This window comes from Cyrtonyx montezumae, unplaced genomic scaffold (genome assembly GCF_038088225.1).
Source record: "Cyrtonyx montezumae isolate F1298 unplaced genomic scaffold, pur_monq_1.0 scaffold_0, whole genome shotgun sequence".
NCBI classification, from domain to species: domain Eukaryota; kingdom Metazoa; phylum Chordata; class Aves; order Galliformes; family Odontophoridae; genus Cyrtonyx; species Cyrtonyx montezumae.
This window is the reverse complement of record NW_027071824.1, coordinates 51,320,793-51,335,958: the sequence shown is the minus strand read 5'-3', so window position 1 is coordinate 51,335,958 and position 15,166 is coordinate 51,320,793. Positions and strand designations below refer to the sequence as shown.

General features: G+C 36.3%; 1 protein-coding gene across 1 annotated transcript in view; it reads right to left on the bottom strand.

Annotated features, from left to right (window-relative positions):
- CDK19 (cyclin dependent kinase 19) overlaps positions 1 to 15,166 on the bottom strand; it is a 113,308-nt gene that overhangs the window by 51,630 nt on the left and 46,512 nt on the right. The window contains exons 3-4 of the mRNA XM_065735073.1: positions 14,746 to 14,856; positions 5,764 to 5,904 (exon numbers count right to left, since the gene is read on the bottom strand). Of these exons, the coding sequence (XP_065591145.1) occupies positions 5,764 to 5,904; positions 14,746 to 14,856 (252 nt within the window). The remainder of the gene's footprint in view (positions 1 to 5,763; positions 5,905 to 14,745; positions 14,857 to 15,166) is intronic.

The window sequence follows — 15,166 nt, the reverse complement described above, 5'->3', positions numbered from 1 at the left end:
AACTAGACCAGGGAATGCACTTACATCCAGATCAATCATTTCTTTGCAAGTATCATTTTTAACCTGGGTTGGTGTTGTAAAGCCCAAGTTGGAGGAAAAAAAGTGTAGAGAAGCAGAAGCGATTAGAGGCAGCATGGCCTCCTGCTGCATCATTAGGAATTAATACATCGAATGTAGTTCAGAGAGTAACCATATCTATAACCTACTCTCTTGCTTGTACTTTAGACATATCTTTTTATAAGAATAACACAAAATGATTAATTGGATTAAAGTAAAATTTGTTCTAAATCTCTGCAATGTCACAACTCATGGGTATCTTTTTATCAAAACATTTTTTTTGCTATGTTTATCTTTTTAATTGTAACATGATGTGCAGCAACAATTTAAACATTCTAAAGCTATAGAGATGCAAACAAGAAAAAAAACAGGAAGTTATTAAGCAACAAGTATTTAATAAAATAGTAAAAAGACTTCAGGAGGTTGGCTCATTTTGACAAGTCAATTTACCCAGTGGAGGATGGGGGCAAGACATCCTTGTTTCCCTGTGTGTTTCAGTTCCAACATCTTTTTTCAATAGGCAGTTTTAATAACATTAGGTAGAATTCTAGAGAAATACTCAAGGACACAAGTAGAATCTTACATAATTGAGAAGTGAGGTTTCTGTGCCCATAAAGCATCTTGTAGATAACACCGCTCCACTCCAGGAGAAAATTTACAAATATAAACTACATTCCTCAGATTCTAAAGGAAATGTTCTATACCAAGTTTAGCCCATAAACAACTAACATCAACTACCAAAGACTTAATAACACAAGAAAAACTGCTAGAATCCTTTCTTTTGGTAAGATGAATGCACAGATTTCCATTTTCAGATGCCTCACAAAGTAAAGCTCTTGCTCAACAATCTCCAGAATCTCAGTAATTCACATGAGGGGAGAAGTGGACAAAAAAATCACAATACTCTGAATTATTGCACTGTACATGCTGCATCTTCTGACTTGATGCTGACTCAAGACACAGAGCTCAACTTGAGGATTTCCTTCAAGTAGATAGCCCATGATTTCTACAGAACCCTTTAAATACAGATGTCAGTATCAAAAGGATACTTCAAAAGGATGGAGCTCTGGGCAGCCTAGTCTAGTACCAGACCTGGAGGTTGGTGGCAGGGAGGTTGGAACTTGGGATCCCTTCCAACCTGTCATGGTTTTATGATTTTTGATATTGATATTCCACATCATAACATCATGTAGTGCATTGAGAATTAAAGAGTTGATGCTCTAGCAGCATGGATCATCGATAGTTATGGGTATACCTGTCTCAGAAGAGAAGAACTATGTTTCCCAGAGGACTTTGCGTTGCTTTGTATCTTCACGTTTTTCCGCTCAGAGGGAAAGACAAAAACTGTCTGCGTGTCTCGAGATGCTCTCTCTTTCCTTTGGGATCAACCCAGCAGTGGGTGCTCGCTGCCATCTCACCTTCAGCGTTAGCATAAGGCCTTCAGTTTATCGGACACTCTCTCTTGCTCATTTTAGTTGATTTATTAGCTTCAATTCCAATTATGTCATATTATATTGTGTTATTTTGCTTTCAGATATCTTATTAGGTAAATTAGCTTTCCTCCTCAGATCACTGCCACTGTTTTGCTTCTAGGCCCATCTCCCTTTTCCCTTTCCCCCTTCCCTTTTCTTGGAGTGTTGGTCTGTGGGTCCCCCACACCAAATGTCACAGAACCAGGCCACATCAGCCCTTAAACCGTTGACACAACCCAAGCCATTCTACGATTTTATGATTCTCTATTAGGTATCTACATTAACAACATCTTGTTCTTAAACAAAGGCTCTAGCAGCCAGCAGAGCTTGAGGAGCCTCCTTTCCTTCCTCCCTCCTCTCATATACTGCTTTCAGAAATGATGCTATGTTGAAACAAAATAATCTTTGCCCAGCAACACACAATCTTTTCTTTTCTTTTCTTTTCTTTTCTGAAAGAGTGGTCAGGCACTGGAATGGCCTGCCTAGAGAGGTGGTTGAGGCACCATCCCTAGCGCTGTTCAAGAAGCGTTTAGATGAGGTGCTAAAGGACTTAATTTAGTAGTTGGGTAGAGATAGTGATAGGAGGATGGTTGGACTAGATGATCTTATAGGTCCTTTCCAACCTTATGAACTTATGAACTTATGAATCCAACAACAACAAAAAATCTCAAATGACTCGACAGGAAAAAAACACAGTCTTATGTCAATTCTAAGGTGAACAAACTGACACCATGCTATTCAAAGAAATAAAAAAACTCAAATATTCCTGTCCCATAGTCTGCACTCATTTAAATATTAACCTACAGAAAGTTGCTGCTAAGTATTCATAAACGATGAAATTTAACCACTTAGCCAAAAAGTTATACCTAAAAGCCATCTAGCACCTTACAACTATATTCAGAATAAGAAAACTAGAAACAAAATACTCAAACATTATGAGAAATTAAGCTACACAGTACATTACATTGTTTTCTTATTTCTAGATGTACAAGTACAAGCATATCTATTATTATAATTTGCCTCAGTGCATGCCTGGTATTATAATCTGCCTCATATTGGGTACTTTCCTAAAACTGGACTTGTGCTGAGAGAGTTTAACCTGAGATAAATCTTGTGCCTGAATTTATTAAAGTGATTAGAATCGCAACTGAACTAAATCTTTCAAAAACCTTGCACTTCCATGTAAGTTTAAAGGGAACATTTTAGCAACAGACCAATCTGATCTAATGGTAGGTGACGCCAGAACAACCTGTTCTGCTTTCTGCCACCATCTCCAATCTCAGGTTTCTTTTGCACCTTCTGCTGCACACATCCCACTTCACAGTGAGATTATTCATGGATCACAGATAACTCGTTCTGCAAAAGAAAAGTGAATACTTTCTGCTGACTTATAGCTCCCTGACGGAGCTTACCACGAGTTAAGATAAATGTCTTCTGTCAGATAATTAAAATGGGTGGTAATACCTCGTTGCTATTGAAGACTGAGACTGTCTCTGTGTGGCAGGGACTATCCCTTAACTCATGGCCAAGGACATGACACATACTGCAGTTCTGTAAGTTCATACTGTTCAGTCACCAGCCTTGTTATTCTTTAATGATTTTGCTGGCTACTATTGATCCTAAAAACAACTTTAGAGTAACAATTTCACCTATCTAGCGATATGAATCCACTGAGGAAAAAAAAATATTAAAAAAAAGTACATCTGTTATTCTATCTTAAGACTTTTTTTTTTTTAATTTAAGAACAACCAAATTAAGATTTAAACATTCTTCAAATACTTCCAAGCAAGTACTCTACAAAATACCTAACTTGTCATCTTGCTACTTTTTATTGCAACGTTGGTTGAATGGTCTAAAGGTCATTTCCGTAGCGGAGGAAAATTTGACTAATAGCATCATAAATATTCTCAGATAATCTAATTTTAAAAAACAAAATGACAAAAAAAAACATCACATGACTTTTATGGATGCCACTGTCTCTTTGGACCACATCCAAATGTATGCTAAAAATAGTAGGAGCAGAGTTGAATTAAACCAGGAAAGCACAAGGTATCTTGATGCAAAATATTGGTTTACATAAAATAGAAAAATATTTTTCCCATGGAAGTAAACTAAAACAGACAAGCGAAAAAACTCCAGACTAATCACTCCTCAACTTAGAGAGACACTGCATGTTTAGTTTTCGTTATTACACAAGAAACTCATCCCAGTGAAACTGGACCTAAGGTAGCAAAAAAAACCAAACAAGTACAATCATATGAATAAAAACCATAGAATGGTCTCAGTTGAAAGGGATCTTTAAGATCATCTAGTTCCAATCCCCCTGCTATAAGCACAGACATCTCCCACTAGACCAGGTAATCACATAAAAAAATTTTGGTTAACTGAGATTTTAAAATATTTACTAAATGAACACAGTATCTCCTAATTTCAAAAGCAGACATACAAAATACCATCATTTTTTTATTGGTGTTAAAGATACAAACCAACAATTTGAAATACCTGAATTCTTCAAGATTGACACTCACTTTTTTAAAAAGCTAACAATTATAAGCATACTTTCCCTTTCTCTCTCGGAGGTATTGAAAAATTAGTTTAAACTAGTTTACAGAACACATAAGACTCAAAACAATTTCTGTTCTCTCTTCCCAATTATGACCACATCAGCCAAGCATTATCACACCAGTGACATGAAAAATAGGCTTTCATAAAAGCAACCCTTATTACCCAAAGCTCCAAGAGAAAGGACAGTGACATTAGGCACCAGTTCTGCTGCAACACATCAACAACTGATAAGACTTGCAAAGGAGCAGCACAGGTCATGGAAAACACCTGGTGCAGCAGGATGGAAATAGTTTAATGAATACATATTCTTCCATTAAACATAGCTGATTATAGACGTTTCAGGTGTTCCTTTTTAAACTATGCCTAGTTACATCTCAGCCTTCTGGCAAAACAACAGCTGTCTCCTTAGGAAAGTAGTAATTGTAGCACAGAAGTCAGACACATTTGCACTTTATCTGCACTTGCTTCCTGCTTTGGCTCACCGCTACTAATCCAAAAAACAAAAGAAGCCCACAACTATGCTAACATCTGAAATTTATCACGTAGGTCAACAATAAATAACAAGGAATGAGGTATAAAAAAAAAAAAGTGATCCATACCAAAGCTTGAACACCAATTCTAGCCACTTCAGAAATAAATTTTTAGTCCTGTTATCTGTGACTTCCATTCCACGACTGTCTTAATCCATTCACACCTTTAAGAAAACATTCAGCCTACATCCAAAAGTTAATCGGACTACCTAACTATTAAGTTACTGAGAATAATCTACATCTCACTTTCAAAACTAAATAAGTGATTAGAAATTTCCAGACATGCGTACCTATTTTGACTGACTAGAACAACTATGAGAAATATCCAAGTAACAACAGTTACTCCATGTGCAGATCACACTACACTTCCCACCATAACTCCTACTGATCTTACTTTATCAATGCAGCATAACTATTAGAAAAGCCTCGCAATATTAACCACCATGTCATTTGTTTATTTCATAATAAAAAAATCAGTTGTGATGCAAGTGGCAGCAGACACTATACCCATATTAATATTCTTTCTATAACCACTGGGAGAGATTTGCTGAAGTATTAGGAGTGGTGGGAATCTTTAAAGGGAAAAGGGCAACTTAGACAAGGCAACTGGCCGCTCTTGTAATCTGCAATCAACTTGAAGAGCCACTTCAGGTCATGGGAAATTTCTGAGATGACAATTCTTTCTAAGTTCTCTTCCCACGGTCAGAAAAAAATACCACAAGGAAAAGAAATACTCCATGAAAAAAAACTACTCTTTCACTATCTTTTACAGTAACTTGTATGTAAGCCAAACAACGTACAAAGGTATCAATCACCTTTCTAGTTAAGTGCCCTTTCAAAGTAGTGCACAAACCTCTAAGAATGTTCAACCAACATATTATCAGCTGGCTCATGTACTTTCTGCGGATATTGACATTTGCAATCCTTTTACCGGATCTATTGTCATTGTTTGAGCTCCGATGACTCAGACAAAAACAATGCTATTTTCACGTTTAAAATCCCCATTGGTCTCCCACAACAATAACAGGAAGAACTGTACGGATCGATATGCAAGATTACTAGTAACAGGGACTTTTCTCCTCCAACCCAATGATACACACATAAAACTTTGTTAACCAGGTAAAGCATGCTACACTTACCAGATCTCTATGAAGCACCCAGTTTGCATGGAGGTAATGGATTCCATCAAGGATCTGGTAGAGTAGTGATTTAACCATAGATCTTGGCAATTGCATGGGCTTTTTATTTGCTTTTGAGGCACGGTGAAACTTGATAATATGCTAGAAATAAAACAAGCAGAAACATAAGCTTGTTAGATATATAAAAAAAAACAACACAACTTTCTACTTAAAAAGAAAAACCAAACTATTAACAATAAATAATGGAATGAAATACAAAGTTTGTTGAACTTCGCAATTAAAAATATTGAGGTGTTCTCAACACCCTTAAACTGTTTTGATTCTCTGAGTTGCTTGAAAAATAGCTGTCAAGATTTTGATAATTTCTGAAGACAAGTTACTTACCTCCAGTAAAATATCTTATTCATCCTCTACCCTCTCCCCTCCCACCATCCCACCTGGAATACTCCAATCCTCACTGCTGCCAGATCAGAAGCTTCTAACTAGCAGGACCTACTGGAAAGAGACCTGTGTTTCCCTATCTTCTCTAAAAACACCCAGAACAGAGTACCCACCACTACACTTCAGTGTTCCCCCTAAATCAGAACCCAGCAGATAAAAATGAAACAACAAAAAAAAATCCACATCATCAGGGTGAGATCACATGGAAACATCTAAAAATCCTCAAAGGTTTTGTCATATACTTCACTGATGAAGATAAGCTAGTGGTTCTTTGATTATGGAAGTCAATCAGTCCAGAAGAGAACAAATATTGCTTGAAACCAGAGAATGCAAAATGGACTCCAGCATTAGTCAGTTGAAAAATTAGAAAAAGAATGACAAGACTGCTGAGATATCATGAAATATTCATAAACTAGTTAATATTTAATGTAAGATCTATGTGAAGATCATGTGTTAGGTTTGATCTTGCTGCACTGCATAACAAGAAATAAAATGGGATGGGGTCCTTCTATCTTCGCAATCCCCAGACAAGGAGAAAGCTATGCAAGGGACAAAACCAGTTGTGTGAAAAAATGACAATAGATCAAAAACATACTGCCACTAAGCAAAAACTAAATTCATTCATTCCAGTGAGAAGAAACATACACTCTTTTTGAAACAGATTCAAAGCAGCATCTCAAACAACAAAACAGTTTTCAATTATGCACTTTTTGTGAGAAGGAAGTTGAAAAGGCAGTTTGCATTTTTTAATGAAAGCTATTCAAAGCTGATCTTTAGAGTGACAAGACTACTAATTACCCAATTTATAAACGGGATTTGTCGAGTTTCAGATCATCCCCCTACAAGTTTAGGAGGTAGCCAACAGCTAGACCAGCACCTTCACCCCCTGTCATGTCTGTCACTACTGATCTAAATGGAAATGGTTATGGGTTAATGTTTCCTCATGGATAACATCACCTCTGGCTCTCACCAGAACCTCAGCAACTTCCAACACTTCAGCCAGTGTTAAATTGTGGTTAGCAAAAATATAGATGCTATTGTTTAAAGAGAAACTAGAAGTAAAATAAATTGCTTACTTCTAATAAACATTAGTGTTTCCATTGATACTTCTACTACTATACATAAATCAGGAGTGCCTTTATATTACAAAAAAAAAGTTTAAAAGTAATCAGTATGATTAATAGATTTTGTTATATAAATGGGAATCAGAAACAAAGCTCTTGGTAGTTGATTCTTTAATTGTACAATCACTGTGAAAATGATAAAGGAAAGCTTTAAGGAATAAGTTCCCTAGAGAAGTTTTCATGCTGTCGTGTCATAAGAAGATTCTGTCAGAACTTCAACTGGGAACACCCACCTTCCAGCACTGTACAGTGTTCTGTACAGATAATGACTTTCATATGTTACTACAATATGATTTTAAAAGCAATAACCATTCTCTAAAACTCAGAATATCTTTATTAATATACAATATTAAAAAAAAACAAATGCAGCACAAGGCAAAGGTTTCAACGCATTGATTCACAAGCCAATCTCAGCCCTTTTTCAACACACATAAAACCACTAAACAGGATTTCTCTACCCATCTGAAAATTGATTAGGATCCACAGAAAACGTTATAATAAAAGCATAAAGAAAAAGAAACTGCAAAATGGTCTTGTAGGCCACAACAGAACTAAATTAGCACCTATACTCCAGAGGAGCTTTACACCTCTGGCCCCATTAGAGCTGCTTGAGTTGTGTCTCCAAAGTGCAACAGCACTAGCCCAGGCCCTCTTGTTTCAGCCTTGCCCTCCCACATTTGTGCCTGCTTCCTTCAGATGAACCAAGAAACCTGCCAAAGGCTTGTCCCTTGAAAAATTAAAGCACTGAGCAGACATTTAAAGCAATTGGAGAGCCCTCTTAGGGGCAGGATACTATTTATTAATGAAGTGGCTAGTAGCATGCCAGGGCCACGCACTGCAGCAATACTTTGGAGTTGCTGAATTGAGAGGTTTCCCTCTGTGATCTAAAGCAGAAGGTATTCTTCTTTTTTTCTCCTGTTCCATGAGAATACCTAGGCAAACTTTTGAGGCAAGCATCTACCCTTACACCCAATGCAAAGTACTCCTAAACCAGAGCTAGCACCACTGAATCAGCACAGTGCAAAGACAAAGAACTTGGTCTCAGTCAGACTTGCTAGGTCAAGCTTCCACTTCAGAAAATGGCAGGGCTTGCTCTTACTTGCCTGCCAAATACAAATGAGATACATTCAACATCTTGCTCACACGCTGGTTTGTCTTTGATAGCATAAGATAGCACGCTCCTTTCTATTTGCTTTCAGTTCAGGTACTTAATGTGATTTTGTTTCTTTGAATACTCACAGCACTGTTCAGTGGAATTCTCTAGAGCTACAGTTTAGCACCAGTTCTCTGGCCCTAAAAGTTGACGTTTTCTTCAATTACTTGAATACAGGACTTGAAGGCTTACTAAGTAGATCTGCCAACGATACTAAATTAGGAGGATCTGTTGACTCCTTCATGGGCAGAGAGGCATTAAAGAGACATCTTGACAAATTAGAGAGCTGGGCAATCACCTAGCACAAAATTTAACAAGAGCAAGTGCTGGACTCTGCACTTGGAACAGGGGCAGCTCTGACCATATGTACAAACTGGAAAAAAAATCAACAGGATGAATAGCAGCCCTGTGAAAAGGGACCTACAGGTTCTGGTGATGGTAAGATGAAACTGAGTCAGCAGTATGTCCCAGTAGCCAGAAGGGCCAATTACACCCTAGGGTGCATCAGGCCCAGCAATGCCAGCCCAGTTAGCAAGGAGACTTCAGTTCAGGCAGTGGTTGCACTGACTGCCTTGAACCTTCTCCAGTGATAAAGTAAGTACCTGCACAAGATGTGCAACCACAAGTGTCTGAGTTGCAAGAAGTTGTTAAAAGATAGCATAGCATTAAAGGTGCAGAAAGAAAGATCTGTTAATAATCACATTCCAGTAGTGGCAAACAGTGAGAAGGAGGGACCTTAGTCCCTGGTGACAAAGAAAAGCAGTCCTCACACAGATTTCAGTCCTCACTCTCCAGCTTCACTATCAAAAACATATATGAGGCTCTTATAGCTAGAGACCCAAGACACCCATGACCAAGGTTTGCAAGAAGAAATCATAACTGCAACCAGCAGTGAATATTGTAAAAAGAAACACCAAGTGCTTGTAGTGGGTGACTCCCTCTTAAAAGGCACTGAGGCTCCCCTCCACCAACCCAACTGAATCTCAAGAGCTATGCCTCCTCCTCAGAACCAAGACTCAGGACATTGCCAAGAGAACACTACAGCTTTTCAGGAGAAAGGAAACAAATTTTGAAAGAAAATACACTTATGGAACAGTGTTCAGTCTAGTAGTTCATGCATCTGCTATATTACCAAAATTGCTGAAATAAGCTTGAAAATTAACTTACGAGGAACGATGTACATTTTTTAAACCTTCCACCATAAGCAATATAAACAGAACGGAAGACAATATAGACCAAATTCATTTAGTATCTTCCAAGAAAATGCCTAGTATATACACCCAGTATTCAAAAGAGCACTCAAAAAGATCCCAATTTTAGCTTACTTGTAAGCAAGTCAAGCTGATGCACACTGTGGTTGTGTCATCCCATTCCCAATTACAAGAACTGCTGTTCAGGACAACAGTGGTTACACAAATAAATTACATTTGGAAAGTTTTCATGGAAAAAAGTCTATAAAGGTGGCGTTTCACATGTGTCTGACTAATAAAAGTTGCAATATGGGCTCCCGCCTCAAAGACACAAAATGATTCACACAGGAGCTTGATCTTAAGACACAGTTCAATAGAAAGCCATATATATAAAGTTCTACTGCTTAAAAAAATAAATATATATATATAATTATATTTCAGTTTGATGGAGATGCATGTAATCTTTTCAATACAGGTGCATCCCCTCTGAAGCAAATTGTCTATCTGCTCCCATGCTTCAACAAAAAAACTTCTTTTTATGCATGCCCTCAATCAGTGTTTGATTATAGAATACAATTTTGTCAGGCAATTCCAAAGCAGCATTAAAAAAATAAAATTGGGTTTTATTATTAAAGACGTGAAGGTTAGATACACATTAAATCTGTGAAAGACTATAGAAAAATAAGAATCTGAAAATGGTACAGAAACTAAACATGCATTGCTTACACAATTTTCAAAAACAGGATAATAAGACAGACCCAATTAACTTAAGTTGCATTTGTTGTTTCAGGCCTAAGCTTACAAATAATTTCATACACTAATGTTTAGACACTAAAAATTTTCTGTTAAGGGTATATCACAAATTAAACTCATATCAAAACACAAATGGGTAGAAGTACTTCTACCAAAATTGCACACATTTCCAATTTTGGCTGCATTACAACAGTCAACACATACTAGCCCTTCAAAAGAGGAGGGGAAAAAAATAAGTTCCAGTTTCTTCCCTCTAAACAAGGATGATACATGGCTCTTCTTTAGAATCCAATTAACCAAATTGACAATGAAAACAAAAAAAAACCCCAAAAAAACCAACTTCCAAGAGACGAAAGGTTAACAATTTAAGTGACAGTGAAAGAAGCTTTAACACACTGTGTTTTGATAAACTTGACTTCCTTTAATTATCTACACTTCGAAGCATAGAACGAACATAAAAAAGATTCCCATGTTTTATACAGGTCCCTCTAGTTCTTCTAGGTCTTTAAGACCAAAGTATGTAAACAAAACAAAACAAACAAATAAAAAACACAACCCACTAAACCTTCAAACAGTAATAAAGTCAGAATTCAATACCCTTTCACTATATACCTGAAACATCCAGTGTTCACATCACTGCTAAATACAAATTATCCTTAAATACTTATCCTGGAACTGGATTAAAAGAAAAATATACACATGACTACAGAAAATTAGAAGAGAAATAAAGCTACTACACTGAGAAAGGTATTTTAAAGTGAATAAAAAATATCTGTAATCAGACAGTATTTGAATTATTCTCATGACTGAAAGCTAAATTGAAACCTAGAGGAAGTAAGAGTTACAACTGATTATATCAGATTTGGAGAAGACTAATTTAGATCTATTATAATACATTCATGTGATTAAACACATTTGCAAGGTTATTGCACAAATCTTTTAGTATTATTCAAAACGTTGTTAAAAGAGCAAAAACCTATGCATTCAAGATAACTCTTTTTCTTTAAGTAATTAAGAACACAGAAGAAAAAAAGATATATTAAAGGAATTACACTTCTTCATCCACACATAGTTTTTCCTCTTAGACTATGAACTCCTAACTGCATACTTAAAGAATAGTACCAAATCTACTCATGGACTTGAGATTAACTCAGGTATGTGTTACCTATTAAGTGGTTTTGTTTGTTTGTCTGTTTTAATCTAAACAAATTAATCAAGGGAAAAAATTTGAACAGTTGAATGAAAAACATCCAAGACATTATGAGTAAACACTGAAAAAAGTGAAGTTCCTCATTAGAATAGGAACAAGAGATAGTTGGTTCTCTAACTATGAATATCTGAAATTGAAGCTTTCAGACAAATAAAACAGACAGCAAGTTGTGAGACTGAAGCCAATTACCAGGAGTTAATGAAATAATGTAGGCCATAATGCATGAGATATTCAATATAACAGCTGCTGACACGCACCTTTATAACCCTGTGTCAGATGTCTCTTTTTCTTATGGTGAGGTAAAAACTAAGGAATCCCACATTTACTTCATAGGATAAGCATATGTGAACAGTGATGACATTGTAGACAATACACTGTATATCAGCACGTGTGGCATATTCAATGCCTTAAAACTTCTATCAGTTATCAGAGACTAATAGTCCAGAAAAATCATCAGGAAATAATTTGTGGATTGCACTAAGAATTTTGGCAATTAAAACAAACACAACTTATAGATCAGTTAGTCAGAAGATCGGCTATATTCTTAGACATTCTTTACTGTAATCCCATGAATGCTTTCACATTGTTTTGTACAATGTTACTTGAGAGGCAATGAAGGAAAACCTTTGATAGACTCAGTAAACAGGCAGCGAATATGTTTGGTAGCAGTCACAACATCATAAGTCTTCATCAATACCTATAGAAAGTTATTCTAAATAAGCATAGTTTTCTTCATCCCTTGAAAATGACATCAATATAAGTTACAGCAAGTTACGAAGTATGTTGCTATTTTATCTCAGATTTGAGTCATCTAACCCTTGGGAATTAAATGCAAAGTTAAAAAAGAATGTTGCTCACTATAAAAGAACTTTTTAATAAGCTTAATTGGCACCATGACTTTTCCTCATTAGAATGGGACAGTTTTCTTCACCATTACAAAATGAACAGAAAAAGATAGCATCTAATATAGTTCATTCATCTCCTGCCAAATGTTTCCAGTACAGAAGCTGAAAATATAATGATTTTAATTAATCTGTTTATAGGTAATGAGTACTTATTCTTCTTATTGAAGCCAGTAAGAGTTAGTAAAGTCTGGCAGCTTTGAACAGAAGGAAGATTCCCATGCTTAAAAGATAAGTTTTGCTGCTTAACACTAAGATACCTACATTTGAAATTGCATGGGTCTCTGGGAGTCTACATTTCTCTAGAGATGCCACTTCAAATCAATACTTATCAAAACTTAAATCTTACTAAACTTGATATCCACAATGAAGAAGCTTAGTTTTTAAGTGGTGCTGGGGAAGCACACAGTGCAAACCAGTAACAAAAACGTGCCAATCCCCTGTTACAATTTCTACCTCAAACTGCTGAAAGGGCACAAGTTGTAAAGCACAGAAAATGCAAAACACAACACAACACAGACAGAATGACAAGTGGTTGTTATTACTGAAATGTGTTACAAAATAAGTGGATTTTCAGGAGGTTTTTGAAGAGGATAGTGAAGGATCTTTACGTACGTTAATTGGGAGGCTGTTCCATGTGTAGGAGGCAGCGTGGAAAAAGACACAAAGTTGGGAGTGAGCAAAAGAGACAAAAGGGGAATTGAGAGTGATGCTTGGGAAGCGCTGACAGTAAAGGAAATGAGGATCAAGGTTAAGCCAGAACCAAGATTGCCTTGAGTATGGCTAACTTTATGCAAGGGAGGAAAAAGAATTCCTGCAAAGGCTTAGGAAGCAAGGAAATACGGGCAATTCCATAGGAAAGGAGAAATGATTTGTGTAGCATGTCCCACAGGGAAAAAAAAAAAAAAGCAGTAGGAAGTGGGAGACCAGTTCACATCAAATAACTAGTATAACAAACATTCAATTTCAAATAATGAAAAAGAATTAAATTCACAGAGATTATGACCAATACTCAGCCAGATAGATGTAAGGAGCAGTAAGAACATTAGACTGCAGCAATTCTTTAGCTAAAGCTGTTATCAGAAAAATCACCATGTTGTGTAAAATGCCCCAAACAAATTTGATTGGAAAAATTTAGCAAGAATCTTTTGAACACGTCTCTCAATGTAGCAGCAACACGTATTTGCTGTGGTTGTTTCTTTTAAAATGAGTAAACTCAGCTGATGCACAGTTCTTTCCATACAGGGTTTTATCTGCTGCATTCCTATTCATCATCACTGTCACCAGCTGGGAGAAATATGCAAATTGACCGTACAGTAAAATGTGATGAAGAAAACTTAAGATACAAAGCTGCCACCCTACAAGAGAAACTCAAATACATTTCTAAACATAAGTAGGGTCTGAAATCTGGAATTCATTTTTCCACTTACTCTTTTTATAGTATTTTCAATGGAATTATAAACATACTGATTACTAGTCACATTTGATACCTTCTGAGTTTAAGTCCTAATCCAAGTCCAAGCAATTCACTTCTTACTGAAAGGCTTGGAACTTGACTGTTCGCAGAGTCTAGTTTGAGAGTCTAGCTTGTGCAGGCACTGATGTTCAAATCTACAATAGGCTAATCAAATCCTATCACATTTCACTAGAAAATTACTGACATGCAAGTCTCTATTCCTCTTCCATACAGTCACAGCACATCAGCAGACCCAATCAACAGTGCTTTTTTTGTTTCTTCTTATTTTCATTCCACTCATACTAATGCAAATTCACTGTTTAGAATTACATGATAGAATGTTAATGCCACTGTACCACAGTGAAAAGACTCAATAAATAGTCCCACATTTTCTTTTTTATTTTTCTTTGTTTGGTAAGCCTGTAGGGAAAATAAAATTCTAAATATATTTCCAATCTCTGTTTCAGAAGGTCTCAATTTAGGAATACTGTCTTTAACCCTAATTAAATCATAAAGGGAAATTGTTTTAGCTTCAAAATGAAGTCTAGCATTAAAAAAAACAAAAACACTACAGAGATTTTGCAGGTTTTAAGGGAAAGATTAAAGTAGACTAAGAACAGGATGTCAGTTAGACCCTGAATTACAGAGGAAGAAATGTATGCATCTCTGTTACATGAAGGCACTTCACGCACACTTCAGTTTGTTCAAGCTCCTATTACACAATATCAAACATTCAGGGAAATCTATACTTACCCACAAGTCATGCTCAGCGTAATCAAACAGCAACCAAACCTTTCTGTCACTGTGAGAAAGGAAAACCTTCTGTAATGCAATCACATTAGGGTGCTTCAACTCTCGTAAAAGCTGCAAAGAGACAGACAAGCTGCTGTTATTTCCATGTTTGTTAAAAAAAAGCCAATTAAAAAAGTGTATTAGTGCCTTACCACAACTAAATAAACAAACAATCCTAAAATAGGCCCCAGAATATAAAAACTACATAACATCTTCATCAAAGATAAACATTAGAATTTAAAAATGCCACAGTGAAGCTCGTGCAGTCAAATGTGGACAATACGTTTATTGATTACTACACAATTACTGCATTACCTATAATTCTTTTGCATTTCATTCCTGCCTCAATTGCCTGGAAGTCTATGAGGTTCTTGTTTCCAGA